The sequence below is a fragment of the Macrotis lagotis genome, chromosome 4 (assembly GCF_037893015.1).
Source record: "Macrotis lagotis isolate mMagLag1 chromosome 4, bilby.v1.9.chrom.fasta, whole genome shotgun sequence".
NCBI classification, from domain to species: Eukaryota; Metazoa; Chordata; class Mammalia; order Peramelemorphia; family Peramelidae; genus Macrotis; species Macrotis lagotis.
In genome coordinates this window covers 267744740-267767069 of record NC_133661.1, presented here as the reverse complement: position 1 = coordinate 267767069, position 22330 = coordinate 267744740, and the positions used below count along the sequence as shown (strand labels likewise).

The 22330-nt window shown below is 34.6% G+C and overlaps 1 protein-coding gene across 4 annotated transcripts in view; it reads right to left on the bottom strand.

Moving 5' to 3' along the window:
- Nucleotides 1-22330, bottom strand: part of SYNE2 (spectrin repeat containing nuclear envelope protein 2) — a 414448-nt gene that overhangs the window by 315237 nt on the left and 76881 nt on the right. For all 4 annotated transcript variants that reach the window (XM_074235980.1, XM_074235979.1, XM_074235982.1 and 1 more), the window contains exons 3-8: nucleotides 7584-7645; nucleotides 6394-6489; nucleotides 6217-6294; nucleotides 6019-6111; nucleotides 3679-3860; nucleotides 2322-2518 (exon numbers count right to left, since the gene is read on the bottom strand). In XM_074235980.1, coding sequence (XP_074092081.1) covers nucleotides 2322-2518; nucleotides 3679-3860; nucleotides 6019-6111; nucleotides 6217-6294; nucleotides 6394-6489; nucleotides 7584-7645 — 708 coding nt within the window. The remainder of the gene's footprint in view (nucleotides 1-2321; nucleotides 2519-3678; nucleotides 3861-6018; nucleotides 6112-6216; nucleotides 6295-6393; nucleotides 6490-7583; nucleotides 7646-22330) is intronic.

Genomic DNA, 22330 nt, shown 5'->3' with positions numbered 1-22330 from the left:
TATGAATAACAATACTCTGAGACTTCATTTTCTACCCCTCGGTTTGGAAAAGATGACAAAAAAATGAAAATGTGGAAAGAGTTATGGGAATATGGGAATATTAATACACTGATGGTGAAGCTGTGAACTGATCTATTAAGTTCTAGAGAGCAATTAGAATTATGCTAAAAATATTAATTAAATTATACATGTCCTTTGCCCTAGCAATTCCATTGTTAGTCATAGATACAAATGAGCATAGAGTCTAAGGAAGGGCTTTTTACATACAGCAGCATTTTCATAGTAGAATTACAGATTTTAGAGATGGAAAGGAACTCAACAGTCACCTTCTCTAATTCATATTTTAAAGGAATTCCTTCTGTAATGTACCAGATAACTAGTCATCAGACCAAATGAACGTAATGAAGGCCTCCAAAGATAGAAAGTTGACTATATCCAAGACTATCCATTCTACTCATAAATAACTCTAATTGTTAAGAAATTTTTCTTGACATTATATCTAAATTCACTTCTTTGTGACTTCCTTTTATTGATCTTGTTTCTGTCTTCCAGAAAAATATAGCAAATTTATTTTCTCTGCTATGTGGCAATCTTCTAAATATTTGAAGGCAATCATCAGGTCCCTGTGACCAAGATAAACATCCCCAGTTCTTTCAAATGATACCCATGTGATATGGACTCAAGGCCCTTCAGCTTTTTGATTGCCCTCATTTAGATACTCTATAGCTTATTAATGTCCTTCTTTAACTGTGCAACTCAGAGTTGAATATGAATACAGTAAAGCATAGGAGGTGTGACAAAGGCAGAGTAGAGTGGTACTGTCATCCTATTCCTGGAAGTTATACCTCTTTTCTGCAGCTCAAAATTAGCTTATTTGGCTGCTACATCACATTGATGACTAGTATTAAGTCTACAATCTTTGAATATATTCAAATCTTCTTCAGAACAACTATTGTCTAACCATATTTTGTAGGAACAACATTTATTTTTATATAGGTTGCAGTGGTCCCATTCATGAAGCAAGTTGTCTCTAGAATTTGGTGGTTCACATCTCTGAGTCTGACAGAGGACTATTGCTCTGTGGAATTGCTTTCTAAACCAGCATTTATTATAGAGAATTCAAAGTTGAAGGGGAACAGTATCTGTTTTTAATAATCACATTCTTTAAATCCTCTGTTATAAAAGTCATTTTTATTTCTTTTGCATTTTGAAAGTGTTTTATTTCAGTCCTAAGTCTGACTCTCTAGATTGGTCTGGTCAGCATTGATCCTGGAGCAACACTGCATTTCTCCCCAATCTTATATTTGTGAAGCTAATTTTTTTATCCAAGGTTAAGACTACATTTATTACTATTGAATTCCATCTTGTCAGATTTATCCCAATATCCTAGAGCAGAGATGGGTTACTCAAATAGAAATAAAGGCCAATAAACCATACATAAGGATTCCTGCAGGCCACATGTTGACTTAGAAAACATGCTAATATTATCTGGATTTTATATTTCAATTGTTTTGTAAAATATTTTCAAATTACATTTTAATTTGGTTCAGACCACATTTAGGAATATCATGGGCTTCATATAGCCTATGAGCCATATGTGTGCTACCTTTGTTCTAGACTATCAGGACCTTTTAGGACCTTGACCCATTCACCCAATTTGATAACTATCCCTCCCAACTGAGGGATATGTGCAAATTCAATAGTCATCTTTGCCTTTATCCAAGATATTGATAAGAAGGTTAAACAGCCCAGAGCTAAGCATAGATGTCTGGGATAATATTGTGGCAACTTCTAGAAGATTAGTATTGAATCGTGCATTACTATTCTTTGTTCTCTGCTTCAAGAAACCAGGGCTCCTTTCATGCTATGATGAGGCTTTAAAGTAGAACTTTGGTTGGAAGATCCTAAAATTAGTGAAGTTTAAAAATTCATGGGAGGGGCAGCTAGGTGGCACAGCAGATAGAGCACTGGCCCTGGAGTCAGGAGTACCTGAGTTCAAATCTGACCTCAGACACTTAATAATTATCTGTGTGGCCTTGGGCAAGCCACTTAATCCCATTGCCTTGCAAAAAATATTCATGGGAATGCTTGTTTGTATTATGAAGATCAATAAATGGTTCAAATGAATCACCCACTTTCATAAATACTAATACTGCTTGTTACCTCTCTTGAATATGAAGGATTTTTCTATGACATTCAAGAAAACTGCTAACCAAGATGTAGAAGAGTCATGACTTACATATATAGATGAAGTACCTGCATCCTGTGTGAGGATTTCACAGAATGCTGCTCAAAACAAAAAGAGTAGAAAGATAATTTACCTTCTGGATCCAACAGTGTGGGGATGTTTAGTTCACGTTCTGCAATCCTGAATGCCTCTTTTAGATTGTCTCTGTTGGATCTACCCTTTACACTATTCATATCAATTAGGTCTGGTCTCAAAGCATGAATGATTGCTAAAAATGCCATCCCATTTCTCCAGCTTGATTTAAAATCTGTAACATTCACTGATTCATGCCTATTATAAATAGAAAAGAAAATATGAAAAATAATTTTTATAAAACTTTTATCAGGACCTTTTCTACCCTAAATAGTAAGTAAAATGAAGAATCTTGTTACTATTCATAGGAATAGTACATTATTCCAGGGGAAATTCTTTAATTGACTTTTTTGGGGGGGGATCCAGATGTGAAGTTAGGTTAGGCCCAGAATCAATCATCAATAGATCTATATTAAGTGCCTACTATTTTCCAAGTACTGTGCTGAGGGCTGGGCATTCAAAAAGAATAAGAAGATAGTCCCTGATCTCAAGAAGCTTACACAAAAGTTCTGCTGCAAGATGGGCAAGATGAGGTAGTTGAAGTTCAATATTTAAACAAAATGCAACACTTGTAGTGGCTCAATAGTTAAGAAACAAGGGACAGATAGGTGGCACAGTGGATAAAGTACTGGCCCTGGAGTCAGGAGGACCTGAGTTCAAATTAGATACTTAATAATTGCCTAGCTGTGTGACCTTGCACAAGTCATTTAACCCATTGCCTTGCAAAAAAAACAAAAACAAAAAACAAAAAAATAATTAAGAAACAGAAGTTTATTTAGCCATAACATAACAAAGATATAGCATCACTATATAGAAATAATTTGGTCTGTTGGATGGGGTGTAATGACTGGCAGGAATCTTGGAAGAAGGCTTAAGAATAATGAACCCCAACCCTACATAGATGGACTTATTTGATGCCCTTAGGTGACTAGGAAGCTGTGGTTAAGCTGGATTGAGACCACCAGAAAGTCCCAGGAATCCAGGAAATATGGCTTGAGTCTTAGTCCCTAGACCAATCAAGTCAAGAGGTTCCTTGACTTTTAGGGGGAAAACAAGCCTCTTCTTGTTTAATTCTGGGCCTAATTTGCTTGGTCAAAATGTAAAGACTACCATCTAAATGTTGCTAATTCTTTCACCCATCTAGAAGGAAATCAGATTCCCCAAGCACAGATCTGGATAAATGGAAGGACAGTAAACTGATAAAAGGGAAAGCCTAGCATATTCCCATTAGCCTCCATGAGGGTTGCTCAGTCACTTTCACACTTTGTGTGACTTGTAAGGAGCTGTAATTGTTGAATAAGGTTGAATTAGTACCAGGAGCCTCAGTAATTGTAGCCGATCATAGAAAAAAAACTTACATGCAACATTGTTCCTGGGCCCATAAAAGAAGGGCCTTCTTTGCTGACATTTTCCATCTAGCCTGTGCTTTAGAGCGTTTCTTGGGTAGAGGTCCTGAAGTTTGAGATAAATCCACAACACTCACACAATCCAAAGAAGGTTGATTGTAATTGCAAGAAAGAATCCAAGCCAGTTCTTCAATCTAAGGAAAGGAGAATCCAAAATTAATGTCATAATCTCTGTATCTTCACCTAGTAAGGGCTTAATATATTTCTGTTCAGTGAATAAGGCACTAAAAATTTTTAACTGGGAGAAACTGAAGAGTATCATAAAATCTACTCATATCATGAGTGAGCCAGACAACAGAAGGAAGTATTAAAAACATCAAGTGAGAGCTAGACTTTTGTCTGCAAGAGGGAGTAGTTGTGAAGGAATTAAGTCAAGCAAATTCATTAGACTTTTCATAAAATAAGCATCAACTTTGAGCCCAAGGACTTCTTGATCTTTTTCATGTCATGGATCCTTTGGCAGACTGGCAAAGTGTATAAATGCCTTTACAAAACAAAATGATTAAATATATATATATATATATATATATATATATATTTATATATATATATATATATGATAAAATTCAAGGAATTACAAAAGAAGCCAGTTATACTGGAAATATATATATATACATATATAGGAATATATATATATATATATATATATATATATATATATATATATATATATATTCCTATTCATGTTCATGGACCACCTGAAATCTATCCACAATTCCATCCCCCAAATTGGTCTAGTTTATAGATCTGAGAGAAGAATCCCTTCTGTAGCTTGAGAATGTCCCAGATTGGACTCTGAGCCCAACATTAAAAACATAAATGTATGATAACATTTTGTATAATGTTTCAAGTTTTGTAACATATCTGCCTTCTCGGCAGAACAAGAAATTTTTGATACAAGCTTGTGATTTCATCAAAGTAAGAAGGTCCTAGAAAATGGAAAAACCCCTTTACTGATACATACTAACAACTTTTCTGTAACTTATACTACTTAAGGAGTAGCTTGTGGCATTGAAGAGATAAGTACTTTGTCCATTTTAACACTGGTCCTGCGGAAGGGGTAGGTCTTGAATCAATTGCTTCCTGATTCCAAAACTACCCTTGGGATCTGTCAGTACAAGTAACATTATCTCCATTTTACTGATGAGGAAACTAAGGCACAGAAAGAGAAAGGGACTAACTTGTGATCACACAGCTATTAAGTATCTAAGTCTGTATTCAAGCCTATATCCACATCCATCCAATGCTTTCATTACAACATAATAACACTTTATTGAGACAGCAAGAATTTATTGAGTATAAACAGAATCCCTCAAAACAGACTAAGAATTTGAGTTTCAGGATTCCAGACCTTGATGCTCAGTAGCTTCTTATTTAGATAATCTGAAATAATACATTAATGCCAAACTAAGGTGCCATGTTCTGTAGTCAGTGTTAGACTTTGGTTTGAAAAATAGCTTTAAAACTACAAACTATAGGTGTGGTGTAAAGATAACTAGACTGAAAAACTATAAATCCTAAGTAACTACTTAACCAATTCAGGTAAAAAATGGATAATATTTTTGTTACCACCAGCTTCATTGAACTGATATATCAAAGGTTACATAAATGAGTTATTGGCATTGGGCAGCTAAATGGTGTAGTGGATAGAGTGGAAGCCCTGGAGTCAGGAAGATTCAGCTTCCTGAGTTCAAATCTTACCTCGGATATTTCTAGCTATATGATCCTGGGTAAATCAATTAACAGTTTCTGTTTCAGTTTCCAAATTTGGAAAATGAGCTGGAGAAGGAATGGCAAGCCATATCAGTGTCTTTGCCAAGAACACCCCAAATGAGGTCATGAAAAGTCAGACAAAACTAAACAACAATAAAAATAATATCTAGAAAATATCTATTACACTTTTCTTAAGTTCCAGAACTTCAGAATTTTCAGGAGTTTAGCTTTAAAAATGAATGTCGGGGCGGCTAGGTGACACGGTGGATAGAGCACCGGCCCTGGAGTCAGGAGTACCTGAGTTCAAATCTGGCCTCAGACACTTAATAATTACCTAGCTGTGTGGCTTTGGGCAAGCCACTTAACCCCATTGCCTTGCAGAAATTAAAAAAAAAATAAAAATAAAAAATGTTAAAATTGTTTGTAGGTGTAAATGGGGGAAAATCAAATCAAATCAAATTTAAAAAAAGAAATGATTTTCAGGAGTTTGACTAATGTGAATTCATATTCTTTTTATTGTATTTTATAAAAGCTATTATTGAAAGGATATGTATTGTTGCATATAACCAAAGTACTTACATGAAAGTGCAATATAATTGTCCAAATCAGACCAAGAATGATAGATGGATTTCCTTCTACAATATCAGTTACATGAATATTTATGAGCTTGATCTGGAAAAAGGAGAGTATGAGTTAAAAGAAGAAAATATCTCATAGTATAAATCTATTCCTATTATTAACTTTTATTTTAAACTTAAATTTTAAGTTTATACTTACTGATCGTTTCTTCAGAAATGTCAAGGCATGTTCTATGTTGCTTCTGCACTGAAAAGTATTAGATCCTTTCTCTCGAGCCTGTCAGTTTCAAAGGAAATATCATTCACAAATAAGAAAGATTTATTGGGGGGGGGGGGGAATTATGAATAAAAATTTTCAATCACTTCTACAACTTACCAATTGTTGGCCTGAAAGTACTTCCAACAGATCCAGAAGAACATGTCCTTTTTTGATATCTGTGAAGAGATCTGTTATAACTGATGGGGGGATATGCTGGGGGAAAAAAACAAGGTTTGGAAAATTGTTACTTCAACTTTTCAGTTCAAAAATGAACATCTTTCAAACTGTCAGGAAAAAATCAAGCAGATATTTAATAGGAAAACATTTTCTACTTATTTTATTAGAAAACAAAATTTTAAGCCAACAAAAATTAGCAAATCTCTAGTAGAAAACTTCCTTTTAGGAATAGATTTCACATTAACTTTGTGGCAAAATGCACACTTTTAAGATCCAATAATGTTTGTCCAACATTTTCAAAGAAGAACACAAGGAGATGATGCCATGACAAGCACATGAATTAGATTTGAGGGGGATGCTGGCTTAAGTTGTCAGCCTCACTTTCTCCCTCAGAGTCATCTGGGTCCAATGGCCTTGAATCAGGATAACTGGAGATGGCCCTGAATGCAGGGCATTCAGAGTTAAGTAACTCGCCCAAGGTCACACAGCTAGTAAGTGGCAAAAGTCTAAGGTCAGATTTGAACTCCTGTCCTCCTGAATACAAGACTCTATCCATTGTGCCACCTAATTGCCCTAAAAACCTATAAAATCACATTTATTCATATATTTGAGAGTTTGGGGAATTATAAGAAATAATAGAAGATAAGTAGAAAATCTACATTGCATTTGATGATTACACTTCTGCTTATCTAATAATGAGATCAGGAGAAAAAGAAAACATTACAACTTTCATTTTTAATATCACTATATAACAGGGTCAAATGCCTAGAATAATGCTTTGAAAGGTTCTTTTTCCTAATTCAAAAAACTGAAATTCAGAACTTTTATTCGTTATTCTTTCACAAATAGGTAAGTTCACAAAGTAGGATAAGTTCTACACCTTCTCCGTTCTCTTTCCTTTTCCATTCCCTTGCCCCCAATTTGAATTTTCTTCTGGTGCTAGGAAAGAGAAGCAGAAAAGTTGATGAAGGATATCTTGTCATGGTCACTTCGGCAAACAAAGGCATTCCACAATCTGCTATCAAATCGCTATTTACAAATCTAGTTTACTGCAAAAACTAAGCATAACAAAACAAAACCAAAAAACTCCTTAAATCAGTTCCTTATTGATTTTGTCTTTTGTTGCTCACCTTTGCCAACTGTGCATTTATCCAGCTTGTAAAGGTTTTCTTCTGTGTGTTTTCTTGTTCAGCTACAGAATAAAAGAAAGAAATCAATAGTTAAAAAATGAATTGGAATTTACTAATCTTTCCACAAAACCAAGCTAAATAGTTTTTAACCATCCCAAATCTTCAAGATTTTTTAGATTTTTTGCCAGATTCTAAAAAGAAAATACTCCAAAAATACAGATGATTTTCCAAAAAAAAAAAAAACCAAGTGCTTAAGAAAACCAAAATGTCATAATATTAATGGTTTTTAAAAAGATATTGATAAAGATCATAAAATAGATACAACTTAATTTTTTTAATTTCTTTCTGTTTAGTTTCTCATAGAGGAATATGCCTCTGTGAATAGAATTTAATTAACTTAAACCACAAGACAAAATTTTTTTAATGAAACTCCTTTTCATTTTTAAACAAGGATCTAATCCTATCCAGATAAGATAGCTGTACAAATAAAGGCTGACAGTACATCTCCCACACACCTATTCCAGAAAAGGTCTAAAACAATATCATCCCCAGTCAGAATCAAGAAATCCAATGAAAAAAAATTAAGAAATTTCTCTACCCAATAACTGAACAAAAAGGGCATCAGGGCAACTAGAGGCAGTCCAGAGACACTATCTATAGGTTCTACAATAAGAAAAGTGTTTTCCTACCATAAAGCTCTAAGATGATCAGAAATCTACAACTTGGGCCTTGAAAGTGACTGGCAATGACAATGAACATTCCAAGAATGACATCAACCATTCTAGGAATGGTAGTGATTAGTCCTTGCATGGTAGGACACAGGGGTTCCTAGTTTCACATCATTTTTCCCTCTGATATAGAGGACCCTGAAGATCCAGGGCTTTGAATCTCAAAACTCCAAATATACCTAAAATCTACCAGAACTCTTAACATTGAGACAACCAAGAAAACAAATGCAAGTACAGGAACCCAGATAACCTAGATCAAGAGACCAAGCAAAGGCAGCAAACTCATTGAGGCATTGAAAGAGAATAAAGTGCTTAGAAGAGAAAATGGAAAACCTTACCCAAGAAAAAAAATCTATGAAAATTATAATACACTAAAAAGAAATCATTGGCTCCATGAGACAAAAACAGAAGATTGAAAATTTTAAAAAATTCATTTAGAAAATGTCAAATGGAAACAATGTAAAGATTAACAGACTGCCTTCTGTGGGGTGGGGGGGAAGCAAGATTGGGAAGGAAAATTGTAAATTCAAAACAAATTAAATCTTTCACAAGAGAATATTAAAAAAAGAAAATATGTCAAAGAATTATCATACTTATTTAATGAATGAAATTATGAAGCTCTATTTTTGCCAGAGGGCTAAGTGAAAATAGAAAGAATCCTAAAAGAGTTTCAGGAATACTAAAGTCAAAATTTAGAGATTCTAGGGCAAAGAAAAAAAATAATGCAAAAGTTGAAAGAAGGCATTCAAGCACAAAGGAATCATGATAAGGATCATATAAGACTTAGTAATAGCCACTACAAAGAAAAGAAAAAAATATTGACATACAATATTCCAAAAGGTAAGAGATCTGGATTTACAAGAAAGAATAATAATCTGAAAAGCTGTATATAAGGCTGTGTATAAGAGGGAAAATTAAACTTTAATGAAATTTAATCAGAACTTTCAAGCAATTTTGAATAAAAAAACTGGAGCTAAGTAGAAATTTCAAAATATGAACACAAGAGTCAAGAGAAATGTAGAAAGATGGAGCAACTAGGAAGATTCAGACAATAATGCTAACATTCTAACAGGAGAAGGAGAAATATGCCTCTTCCAAACTTTAATGTTTTCAAAGGATATTGTAAGGGCATAGTTAAATATGAAATATAGGGTATCTAAAAGTATAATGGTTCTGTTATGATATTTCTGAAGATTAAAAAAAAGAGTCAGAGGAGAGGAGAAGAACAGAACAGAAATGAGGAAGCAGGAGGTAGAACTTATTTCTCATAATCAGATACATACAAGTAATAGTAGACAGAGAAGTGAGAATAAGAATCATAGTAATCTCATTTATTTTAAATACACAATGGGTAATTGAATACATACACAGAGAAAGGGAGAGAGAGAGAGAGAGAGAGAGAGAGAAGAAATACATCAAACTGAGCAAGGAAACAAGCAGAGGAAATCAAACATCTGAAGGGAAAATGAAAATGAAAAGAAAGAATTGACAGGAACCACTGACAGGATCTAGGTCAAGGGAAAAAAGGAGGGTCATTGGAACCAAAAGTACATTGCCTCAGATATAAACCACTAGTGATAATCATTCCTTCTCTTTCATCATTTTCTTTATAAAGTATAGGATGGGGAGTTCTAAAAGAGGAAACCCTAACTAGGAAAAAAAAATCTTGGCTCCATGTCTTTCTGATAAAACTCAATATCCTACATAAATAAGAAACTGATACAAATAATTAGAAGCAAGAACCATTCCCCAATTAATGAATGTTGAAGGATAAAAACAGGCAGTTCTCAAAGTCAAGCACAGGATAAAAACAGCTCTATGAAAAAAAAAGAAAAAATTATTAATGTAAGTGGAGCATCTTTTAGCTCCTAACCTCAATTAATATAACTGACTAAACAGGATCAATCAATCAATTATGCAAACTGGTTTTGATAATTCCTGGATGTTTCTATTGAATCAACTCATCAACCAGTCACAGGTATAAACCAGAGTGAATGCCATTGAATAAAATACAGTGAAGAACTGTACAGCGATCGAATGAAGCAATCAAGCAGATATATCAGAGAACAAGATTCCATCAGGAACCATCTAATAATGGCTTCATAAGTTACAAGTTTGAAAGCACTTTGTGGAACCAGACCACTTGTGCTTGTTATAACAGAAAGTAAGGGATTATGGAGGGCACATGGGAGGTTGAGGTGGAGGGTCCTCAGAGGAACATGAGCCCCAGTCTTATTTTATGAATTACATATTAGTTTGATTTGGTAGTTCTGTATGCATCTCAAATTCAACATGCTCTTCCCCTAAACCCATCCTTCTCCTGAACTTTCCTCTTGCTGTCATAGATACCCCGATGCTTCCAATCAAGAAGGTATGCATCTCTGGTATTATCCTAGACAACTTACTCTCACTCACTCCATTGAGACTGTCAGTTGCCTTATTTTTTTTCTAATTTTTTTATTTTCATAACTCCTCTCCCATATATTCCTTTCTCTCTATTCTCAATGCCACCACCATAGTTTTGTCTGATTCTTCATAATCTCATTTGGCGTTTTTCTGGGCAAAGAAACTGGAATGCTTTTGCCATTTTCTTCTCAAGATCACTTTACAAATGAGGCAAAAAAGTTAAGTGACTTGCTCAAGGTCACACAGCTAGGACGTGCCTGAGGTCAGACTTGAACTAAGGAAGTGAGCTGTCTTAAATTGAGGCTTGGCATTTTATCCACTGTGCCACCTTGGTTCCTCATATAAATGTTAGATGCTAATGCTGCTACTGCTGCTTGCTAACTACTACTATTACTACTACTACTACTACTACTACTACTACTACTACTACTACTACTACTACTACTACTACTTCCAGTACTACCACTACTTCCACTACTATCACTACTACTACTACTACTACAGCTGCTTCTACTACTACTACCACTACTACTACACTACTACTACTACCACCACTGTTACTACTGCTGCTACTACTACTACTACTACTATTATCTTTCTAGTCTTCTTATATCCTACTCCTTTCCTTGCACTGTTACCTACACATATAGATCTATTGGTTCTACACTGTGTACAATAAAGATTTCACTGTTTCCTTAAAAGACAACAAAATTATTGCTGGGATTTGATTAGCCTCCTTTCCCTTGGCAACTTCCTAGTCACCTAAAGGCATTAAAAAGCTCTACCCACTTGAAGTCAGGGAGATGTTTTCCTTTTGTCTTAGTAGTTCTAATGCTTAGCATTTAGTGTCTAAAAATATAGCAAATACTTAATAAATATTGATTTAGAAATTAAAATAATTCTGAAGTAAAAAACCTCACACCTATCAGATTAGCTAACATGACAAAAAAGGAAAATGATAAATGTCCCTGACTTCAAGGAGCCAGCTTTCTATTAGGGAAGATGAGGTGTGAGTGTGTGTGTGTGTGTGTGTGTTTGTATGTGTGTGTGTACATAGATATATAGACACATATATATGCATGTGTGTAAATACATATATATATCTGTATACATAATGTATACAAGATTAATTGTATTTAGTTCAGATAACTTTGAGAAAGAGGAAATTAATAGCTGTGGATATCAAGAAAATCTTCATATAGAGAGTAGTACTTGAACTGAATCTTGAAGAAAACTAGAGTTTACAAGAGGTGGAGAGGAGGAGAAAGTATATTCCAGGTATGGGGGAACTAATGCTCTGTTGGTGGAGTTGTAAACTAACCCAACCATTCTGGAAAACAATTTAGAATTTAGTTCAAAGGTCATAAAATCATGTGTTCCCTTTGATCCAGCAATACCACTGCTAGGTCTGTATCCCAAAGATATTTTTTAAAAAAGGGGAAAAAGAACCTATTTGTACAAAAATATTTATAGCAGCACTTTTTGTGGTGGCTAAGAATTGAAAATCAAAGAGATGCACATCAATTGGGGGATGACTGAACAAACTGTGGTATATGATTTTGATGGAATATTATTATGCTATAAGAAATGACAAGCAGGGGCGGCTAGGTGGTGTAGTGGATAAAGCACCGGCCTTGGAGTCAGGAGTACCTGGGTTCAAATCAGGTCTCAGACACTTAATAATTACCTAGCTGTGTGGCCTTGGGCAAGCCACTTAACCCAGTTTGCCTTGCAAAAACCTAAAAAAAAAAAACAAAGAAATGACAAGCAGGATGATTTTAGAAAAACCTGGAAAGGCTTATTTAAACTGATGCAAAGTGAAGAGAGCAGAACCAAGAGAACATTTTACATAGTAACAACCATATTGTTTGGGGTTTTTTAAGTTTTTTTGGGGGGGGGGTTAAGTGGCCCAAGGCCACACGGCTAGGTAATTATTAAGTGTCTGAGGCTGGATTTGAACTCAGGTATTCCTGTCTCCAGGGCCAGTGCATATCCACTGCCACCTAGCCACCCTGTAACAACCATATTGTACAATGATCAACTGTGAATGACTTAGCTATTCTCAGCAATACAATCCCAAAGAACTCACAATGAAACATGCTATCCACACAGAGAAAGAAGTGCTATAGTCTGAATAGACAGTGGACCATACTGTTTTTCTTTCTTTGCTTTCTTCCTTCCTTCCTTCCTTCCTCACTTTCTTCTTTCCTTTCCTTCTTTTTCTTTTGCTTGTGTCTTCTTGTACAAAATAACTAATATGGAAATATTTATTTGCATTACAAATTGATTATCATTTCAGGGAGAAGAGAAAGGAGAAAGGGAAGAAGAAATAAAATTTGGAATTCAAAAGTTTAAAAAACAATCTTTAAAATTATTTTAAGATGTAAGTGAAAATAAAATAAAATATTTTTTAAAAGATTGATTGACTCAATAAAATTTTAGTAGTCAATATTTTTATTTTTCTTTCTTTTTTAAAAGTAACAAGACTAGGCATTTGTAACAATCAAGCTATGTATGATTTTAGGCTTCATAGAGAATATTATCTTTCTAAAATCAAAAATGAACTACCTTATCCATAATTAAGTACATTAAGTGAATACACATAAAGATATAAAATGACAATTTGGTTCCATAATTTATAGTATTAGATTTGTATGTAGGAATTTTTGACAATCTTTTTCTATATCTCCATGCAACTACTGAAACTTACACTGGGGACCCAATGCTTTCTTCAGTCAGTAAGAACCTTATTCTCTTGACAATGTAAAGAAAGATTTTTTCCCCTTTTATTGCATGTTTTCATAATGAAGTCATATAATGGAACTATATTAACTAGTAGTATGCTTAAAATTAGGGGGTGAATTCTATTAATTATTATAATTTAGTGTATTATCCTGTGCCAAAACCCTTCCCTAAAGTCTTCCCTATGGAGATATCATGGGACCCTCAAAAGTAATACCAGCAGAGCATAGGCCTACCCAACTAGAAAGACTCCAAGTACAGATAGGAAATTAACTGTATGTCTCTCATTCAAGGACCAAGAAAGGTAAGTACATGTACATTCATCAACAAATGGTTAGTTACTAGATGATGATTTTGTCTGGTCACAGAATTTCAAATAAATTGTCCACAAAAAGTTTATTGTGATTTTGAAGTGAATCAATGAAGAGATGTACCACATCAAAATACTCAGTTTCTTGAAGTTTTGAAGAATTTCAGTTACAAAACTGAAAAGTTAAAGAGAAGAAATATATTCTTCCTTGTCCTAAGATAGTATCATATATTTTCAAAATGAATCTTATTCATTATCCATTTTATAGAATTTAAGATTGGATAGTTAGAATTGTATTGGTAACTTTGAAATTACTAACCTTAAGGGATGTGAAATGTCATCAGAGTTGAGAAATCAGAAAACTGAAGTATATAGCACGTGGCAAAAGATAAAGTACCTATTGACTTGGAATAGGGTTTTTAACTTTGGGTCCAAGAACTTGTTTTAAAAATTTAATAAACAATATTTTAATATAATTGGTTTTCATTCACAAACTGCCAAAGGGATCCACCACACAAAAACAATTAGGAACTCCTGCCTTAGAGTCTTCCTCATAGAATCATGTGGTCACAGAAAAATAGAGTTGGAAATGAACTTAAAACTAAGTTCTAAAACTAAGATCTCATAGCTAGTATAAAGGATTCAGAAGGTTCTGGATTCAGAGGACCTATTACCTGTGTGATTTGGGCACTTAATGTCTGATATTAGACACAAAAAGCCTAATAATAAACAGGAAAAATTGAGTTAACCTGTGTCATTAAATAAAGTATAGCATGGATAAATCACTGATGATCTAATACTTATTAATATTTTGATACTTGCAGTATCTACAAATTATTAACTGGGGGGTCAGGTATGAAGAATTAAAGAAAATCAGTTTGATACAGAAGGAAAAACTTGGGAGTCTTTTCATTTGGGTAGGCCTATGCTCTGCTGGCATTGCTTTTTTGTTTTTTTAGTATTTTGGAGTTGTTTAAAAGGCAGGGGGTGTTGAGCAGCTTGTCCAAGGTCATACAGCTAGATAATTATTATGTGTCTGAGACCAAATTTGAACTCAAATCTTCCTGACTCCAGGGTTAGTGCTCTATCCACTGCACCACCTAGCGGCCACTGCTGGCATTGCTTTTGAGGGCCCCATGCTATCTCCATAGGGAAGACTTAAGGATTTTGGCATAGGATAGTACACCAAATTATTATCCTGCAACAGGATAATAATTAATAGATTTTTTCCCCTAATTTTAACCATAGCCCTAGTTAATGTAGTTCCATTATATGGCTTCATTCTGAAAACATGCAATAAAAGAAATAAATAAGTACAATAAGCACTGTTCTTAGAAAAAATTGAATTTGAAGCCCAACTCTGCTGTTTACTAGCAATGTGACTTTAACAAAATTATCTCTCTAGGACTCAGTTTCCATATAGTTTAAAATTAGAAAGTTTAACTAGGTCTCCTTTGAGGTCTGTTCTGACTACCTTATATGATTCTATGTATTTGATAAGCTGTGATTGAGTATTCAATGAGAAAATGTTGATGCTAACCTTCTAAAATATTAAATGATAGGCAACAAAGTATAGGGATCAGAATGCCAGTTTTGAGTTTGGTAGACTTGTCTTCATTTCTTGCCATTGAAGGCAAGGATTTCTGATGTAGAACCAGAAAGGACTTCAGAATCTGTCTAGTTCAACTCCCTTTCTACAGATGAGGAAACTGAGAAATACTGATGGAAAGTGACTTACCCAAAATCACACAGTAGTAATAGGTGAGATTTGAAGTTAGATCCTCTGAATCCAGAGTCTTCTGAATCCTAGATCTTCTGAATCCTTTATACTAGCTATGAGGCCATCAGTGGGCAAGTCATTTGAGTTCTCAGTGCATATAGTTTTTACATTGAATTGCCCACACTGATATAATAAGTTTAGACAAATATGTCTGTGTATATATATGTATATATATACATATATATATATATATACTATATCTGTATATATAGATGAGTATTTCATATAAGTATTTGGTTTTTCTCAGTGATTCAGTTCTGTCTCACTCTTTTTTTTTTAGGTTTTTGCAAGACAGTGGGGTTAAGTGGTTTGCCCAAGGCGGCTTGCCCAGGGCCACACAGCTAGGTCATTATTAAGTGTCTGAGGCCTTATTTGAACTCAGGTACTCCTGACTCCAAGGCTGGTGCTCTATCCACTGAGCCACCTAGCCACCCCAAAGCAATTTTTTTTTTAGGTTTTTGCAAGGCAAATGGGGTTAAGTGGCTTGCCCAAGGCCACACAGTTAGGTCATTATTAAGTGTTGGAGACCAGATTTGAACCCAGGTACTCCTGACTCTAGGGCCTGTGCTTTATCCACTACACCACCTAGCTCTAGCCACCCCCTCTGTCTCACTCTTAGTGACCCTTGGCAAAGATTACTAGAGTGGTTTGCCATTTCCTTCTCCAGTAGATTAAGGCAAACTGAAGTTAAAAGCTTTCTTAAGGATCATACAGTTATTAAGAGTCTGAGACTGAATTTGAACTCAGATCTTCCTGACTCCAGGCTCTATGCTCTATCCACAGCCACTTAGTTGCCTCCACATATATGTCTATGTATAATCCTATTTTTTCAGCCAGTTTAGTGTTATCATCACCATAGGAAATTAGTCTCAAGAACATCTATAAGAAAATACATCAGTTTAATAACTTAGACTCTTAGAGACTGAGAGGATAAAAGACTTGTCCAGGTCATATAACTAGTATATATCATGCAAGACTGAAAACAAGGTATTTCAAACTCAGACCAGCTCCCTAGTCACTTTAATCCACTATCCAATATTAATTCTACTTCCCTATCTTCCACTTTTTCTGTCTCTCCCTGTCTCTATGTCTCTGTCTCTGTCTCTGTCTCTGTCTCTGTCTCTGTCTCTCTCTCTCTCTCTCTCTCACACACACACACACACACACAGAAATATTACTTACTTACATAAGGAATGTATGAAAAAAGGTGTGATTTCCTCTATTTTATTTCAATACTTTCTGAAGTCATTAAATTATCATCTGGGGATGTTGCATATGTTTTTTTGTACCCACTCTAATAATAATATATAATAATGATGCATGTAATATAAAATATAGTTTATATGTAATGACTTATAAAATTATATGTAATAATAGCATTTATATATTATTTTAAGATTTTCTAAAGAGCTTTTATGAATATTAACTAATTTTTATTGTCATAACAACTCTGAGAGGTAGATTCTAATATCACCATTTTGCAAATAAGGAAACTAAGACAGATCAAGGAACTTGCCCAAGATCACATAGCTAGCAAGTGTTTGAGATTGTCTTTGAACTCTGGTCTTCCTGCCTCTAGATCTACCAGTCTATCCATTCTGTCAATTAAATGCCTAATTTAGTAAATATTGGAACAATGGGAAGAGCACTAGGTCAGTAGCCCTGCAAAGAGTATAGAGAACAAAAAAAAGGAGGAAAAGAGAAATAAAGAAAAGAGAGAAGCAAAGAGAAAAGAAACCAAGGACAGAGAGAGAGAGAGAGAGAGAGAGAGAGAGAGAGAGAGAGAGAGAGAGAGAGAAGATGATGAGAAATGAGAGAAAAGAAACAAGAAACTAAAGAGAAAAGTAGAGAGGCTGATTGGCTCAGGTTTTGAAAGTGAGTTACAGTCAAAAGTTCATACTCACAACAGTTCACTCAGATTGGGTGCAAAGTATTGTCAATTATAATCATCTGCTCTTTAAAATGCTGATTACCTTTTTAGCTACTGTTCATAGCTCTTTAAATGCTCAAATCCTCAGTCATTTATAGCCTACAACCTAAATGAAATCGTCAAAATATTTTGCAAAGAGAGATATAGAAAGTTCTTAAGTGCAACAAAACTTGGTAACTTTCTTACATTGTAAAATATAGCAGAAGATGGGGAAGTCAAAAAGGAAGATAAAATAAGAAGGGACCCCGTGGGAGTTATGCATTTCTGTAAACCACCAGGGAAACTGAATGAGAGTCATCTCCACTATCCTGATTTTTTTTTTCATTTTTAACATTTATCCTTCATTTTCTTTTTTTCTATATTTTTAACGGGGGGAGGATGAGGCAATGGTGTTAAATTATTTGCCCAAGGTCACCCAGGTACTAAGTATCAAGTATCTGAGGCCCGATTTGAACTCAAGTTTTCCTCCTCAGTGCTTTATCTACTGTGCCACTTAACTGCCCCCATTCTGATTTTTAATATTCTGTAGGGAAGAGAAATAGAATTTCTAAAATTTACATCTGTATGTGTTTATTTACTCCTACCTATGTCTTCTTGATTTTCATTCAAGAAAAATATGTGAACATTAATTTTGAGGAAGGATGCATGGAATTAAGGGTGTTTCATCTGAGCATTATTATTGTAAAAACACATTTAATCCTTGAGTTCTTTATCATTCAAGCTTCCTTTAGTCAAGAGTTAACAACTCAGACTCTTAGCTTGAGGGACATTTAAATGGAAAGTAATTTTGGTTCAGGGTGTGGACTTTAGGAACAATAATATAAGCTCCTTGCTGAAGGGTGCCAAAAAGGTCCAGTAGCAGAGAAGTTATGTTTTGACTCTAAAAAACAAGGCTTGTAGAATTGTTCCGAGTCAAAATTATTGCTTTGGTTAAAAGAATCCATAAGTTTCCATTTAATTTTAGGGCAAAACTGCTTGCTGTTCTATTAAAAATATTACAGATGGGTTTTCATTCAACTGTGGATTTATGTTCTCTTTTCCACTCCTACTGTCCCTATACTAATTCCTGGTATGTTGCAATAGTCTCCTCATCTCCAGTTTCCTAACCTTTCTCCCCATCCTTTATCTCTCTTTCTCCCCCCTCCACTAGCTTGACTTGAAGTAGAGAATTATGATTGCAATTGAAACAATTGTAATCTTAAAGGCTGCTTGGGGTGGAGACCTCCCCCAATTATTATTGTATCACTGATTCAATTGTTTAATGTAAAATTTGTATGCTTATCTCCTTGAGCTTTACCCTCTACCTAATTCAGGTCTAGTATAGGGGAAGGGAGTTCACCTTTTTGAGAAGCAAGACAAAAACCTGGGTTGGATACTGGTTGGGGGCCTGTTCAGTCAACTCTGATCATGGCCCAGCTAAGGCTGCTTGGCTATTCATCTCTCTCCACCACCCCCCATATTTCTCCCCGAGCTGTGTGCTTGATTCTTAAAAAGAATTAGATATGATAAAAGTAAAACATCTGGGCTCTTGGAAATTATTCTTAGGTGGCACTCTTTCTTTCTCTGTGAAATGCTCTCTCTCATTCTCTTCCACCCCCACTCTCTGTAGAGAAAGTGGAGAAAGGAGAAGGGGAAATCTTACTTTTTAGAACTTTGAAATTCAAACCTGTGTCTCAGATGGAATGCATGCTTCACTGCAGGAAGAGTAAGACCCCCCCCCCCCCAGAATAACTTGTTTTAGAAAACAGGGATCCCCCATGCCTTCCTGGTTTGGGGAGGGGCCAAGTTGGGCAATGACCAGTTTCTTAGGCTACAGGTGTTTATCAATTCCAGGCCCCATTTAGCTGGACTGAGAAAGTCCCCCACCCTTGGGAGGGGGAAGGGGAAATGGACAGATTGATTTTCAATTACTTAAGAAAAAAGGGGGAAAACTTTTCTGGGACTAGGAAGTTCAGATTTCATCCTTAAAGTTACTTAAGAATGCATTCAGTTTTTGGGGTGGCTAGGTGGCACAGTGGATAAAGCACCAGCCTTGGAGTCAGGAGTACCTGGGTTCAAATCCTGTCTCAGACACTTAATAATTACCTATCTGTGTGGCCTTGGGCAAGCCACTTAACTCCATTTGCCTTGCAAAAACCTAAAAAAAAAAAGAATGCATTCAGTTTTAACTATTGGTTAGCTATTTCAAAATCTAATATATAAGAGGTTCCACAAGAAATTCTGATTGATTCTAATAATAATTTTTTGACTGGTCTTAATTGGTACATTCAAAAATATGTAATATAAATATGTGTGTATATGTGTGTACATGTGTATTGAAATATCAATGGGGCATTTTTCACCTCTCTATTGGCCTGGAGAGGTGGGAAAATGTTTATATATTCTGAGATCTAGTACAGGCCAGGGTATCAATCTCAGCTTGGTCCATTAAAAAGTTTTAATTAAATTAAGTAATTAATGAAGTTGGGATCTGACCTTATCCACTTATACCATTTGAAAGTTTGTTAAGTGGCAAAGTCTGACATGATTTCAACCATGATCTAAGTTTTTGTTAACCTAATAATATTGACTGAAAGTTATATTCAACTTAAGTTAATGGAGACTTTAAAGTAAATTCAGGCACCTTGCCCTCAAGAAGCTTTGAAAAGAGTGCCAGAAGATCTTTGATTGGAAAAGGTCACCACCTTGTGTTTAAAAAGAAACTATCTGAGAGCTAAATGTGAGTAATTTTTAGTCACCTAAGTTTTGTAACAAGTGTTGAATTTGTGTGTGTGTTAAGAAGGAAAATATAATTGGAATAAATTGTATTTCAAGGAATTTAGGAATATTGAATCATATATAATCTACTGACTTCTTTGGGGGAAGAGATATTGTACTGTATTTTGTAATCTGATTTATTTTGATGTTAAATTGATATATATTGTCAACAATTTCATAAGGTCTTTTGATGGTAAAGGAAGAAAGTTGTAATCTTTTTCTCATCATTTATCATCATGTTTATGGAAGGGAATATAAGTATATGTATTTATCAGTTATGTGATATTTAAGAGTAAGAATAAAGAGGTGGCATTCATTCTTACAACTGCCCATATCTAGAATAGTGCACTGCATACAATTGGGAGCTCAATTAATTGAACGAATGGATATATGAATGAATCAAGTGAGAAAGTCTTTGCACAACATTCCCTACATTTCATATATATACATACATATATACATACATACATACATATGTGTATATATATATAAACATAACATGATAGTCATGGCTTTTTATATATATGACAACATGGATGTCTTTGAACATCAAGGACAATTATCATATGAATGAACAGATTAATTTAAAATATATTCTGTAACAATAATCCAACTTACTGGTCTTTCTAATAAAGTAAAATCAAATATCTGACTAAGTTTGCTATAGCTGAAAAAACATCAAATAGTTGTTGTCTGAACATGTCCCAAGTTCATGCCTTGGTCCTGTCATGGACTAACTGGTCTGGGAAAAGTTATTTCATCTTTCTGAGACACAGTTTCCTTACATATAAAATTAGAACCATGGATTAGATTCTCTCTTAGCTTCTTTCCTACTTTGAATCTTATAGTATACCTGACAAAGTGCTTGATCTAGAGTCAGGAAAACTTGAATTCAATTAAAGCATTAGGCATTTATTAGTTGTGTGTTTCCTCACCTATAAAAATGGAGATAATAAGAGCACCTATAGTTGTGAAGATCATTTTATCTGTAAAACATTTTGAAAATCTTTAAAGTGTTACCTACATTTATCACTATGTATTTAGTATTTTTTCTTTAATGTTTCAAACAATGTGATAAGGGGACTAACTTCCTCAATTGCCAAGTCACTTAGACTATCAACCCCAAGTAGAGATAATATCACATTTTTAGGGAATTGCCAGTATTAAGGGGTAGCAGAATACCATTTCAGACAACTCAGTAAGATATTGAGTGGTTTCTTCTGCTTCTTTATCCTGCCAAGGATACCAAGAATCAAACATAGCATATACTGAAGAAAGTCCGAGATCATGCTCTAAGTGCCAGATCTCAAGAATCTGAGATGGGTAGTCTGGGAATGTTATTTTTAAAGTAATCAAAAGTTTTATTTTAGCCTTGACTTACAACCTTCTCCTCAATGAAATGTTTTGCTTGAGCTGCTGTCTACTAACCATTGAACTAAATATAATTTACTGGTTTTCCTCATAGAGCCTTTCTTGTGGGAATGCAAGCAGAAGGATAAAAACAAAACAAAGCAAAATAAGATCAAGAAGGATAAACAGGAAAATCCAATTGGTTAAAAATAAAAGATAAAAATTTTGAAGACAAAAATGAATAAATGCAAATAAGAACTTCCTTATTTGAACAGTAAAAAGCAAAAGAAACCCCTCTGCTCAAATACCCTTAAGGATTAAGAAACAGCCCCAAACTCCCATTGTTCCCCACTTTTTAAAAAAGAAATCCTAAAAAGATATCAGAACTAAGATCAATGCAAGGATCAGTGCAGACTTCAGAAGACTGATGATAAACCCTAACTCTTTCTTTGTAGAAAAATAATACAGGTGAATACAGACTTTTAGACAGGATTTACATGGTGGTTTGCTTTGCATAGCTGTTCTTTGTTACATAAAGAGGTATGAGGGGTGGAATTGAAAATGATGGGGTTTTATTAATCAATTTTTTTCAAATAAAAATCTGTTACAAAATTAATAGAAGGGTAAGCATTTAGCTAAACAATGATGGTCCTTTACAAAGAACTGAAGACTTAAGGTCATTTCTTTAACTGAAGGATAACTATTTCCACTTTTAAGCTACAGAAATGATCTTTACTCTTATTT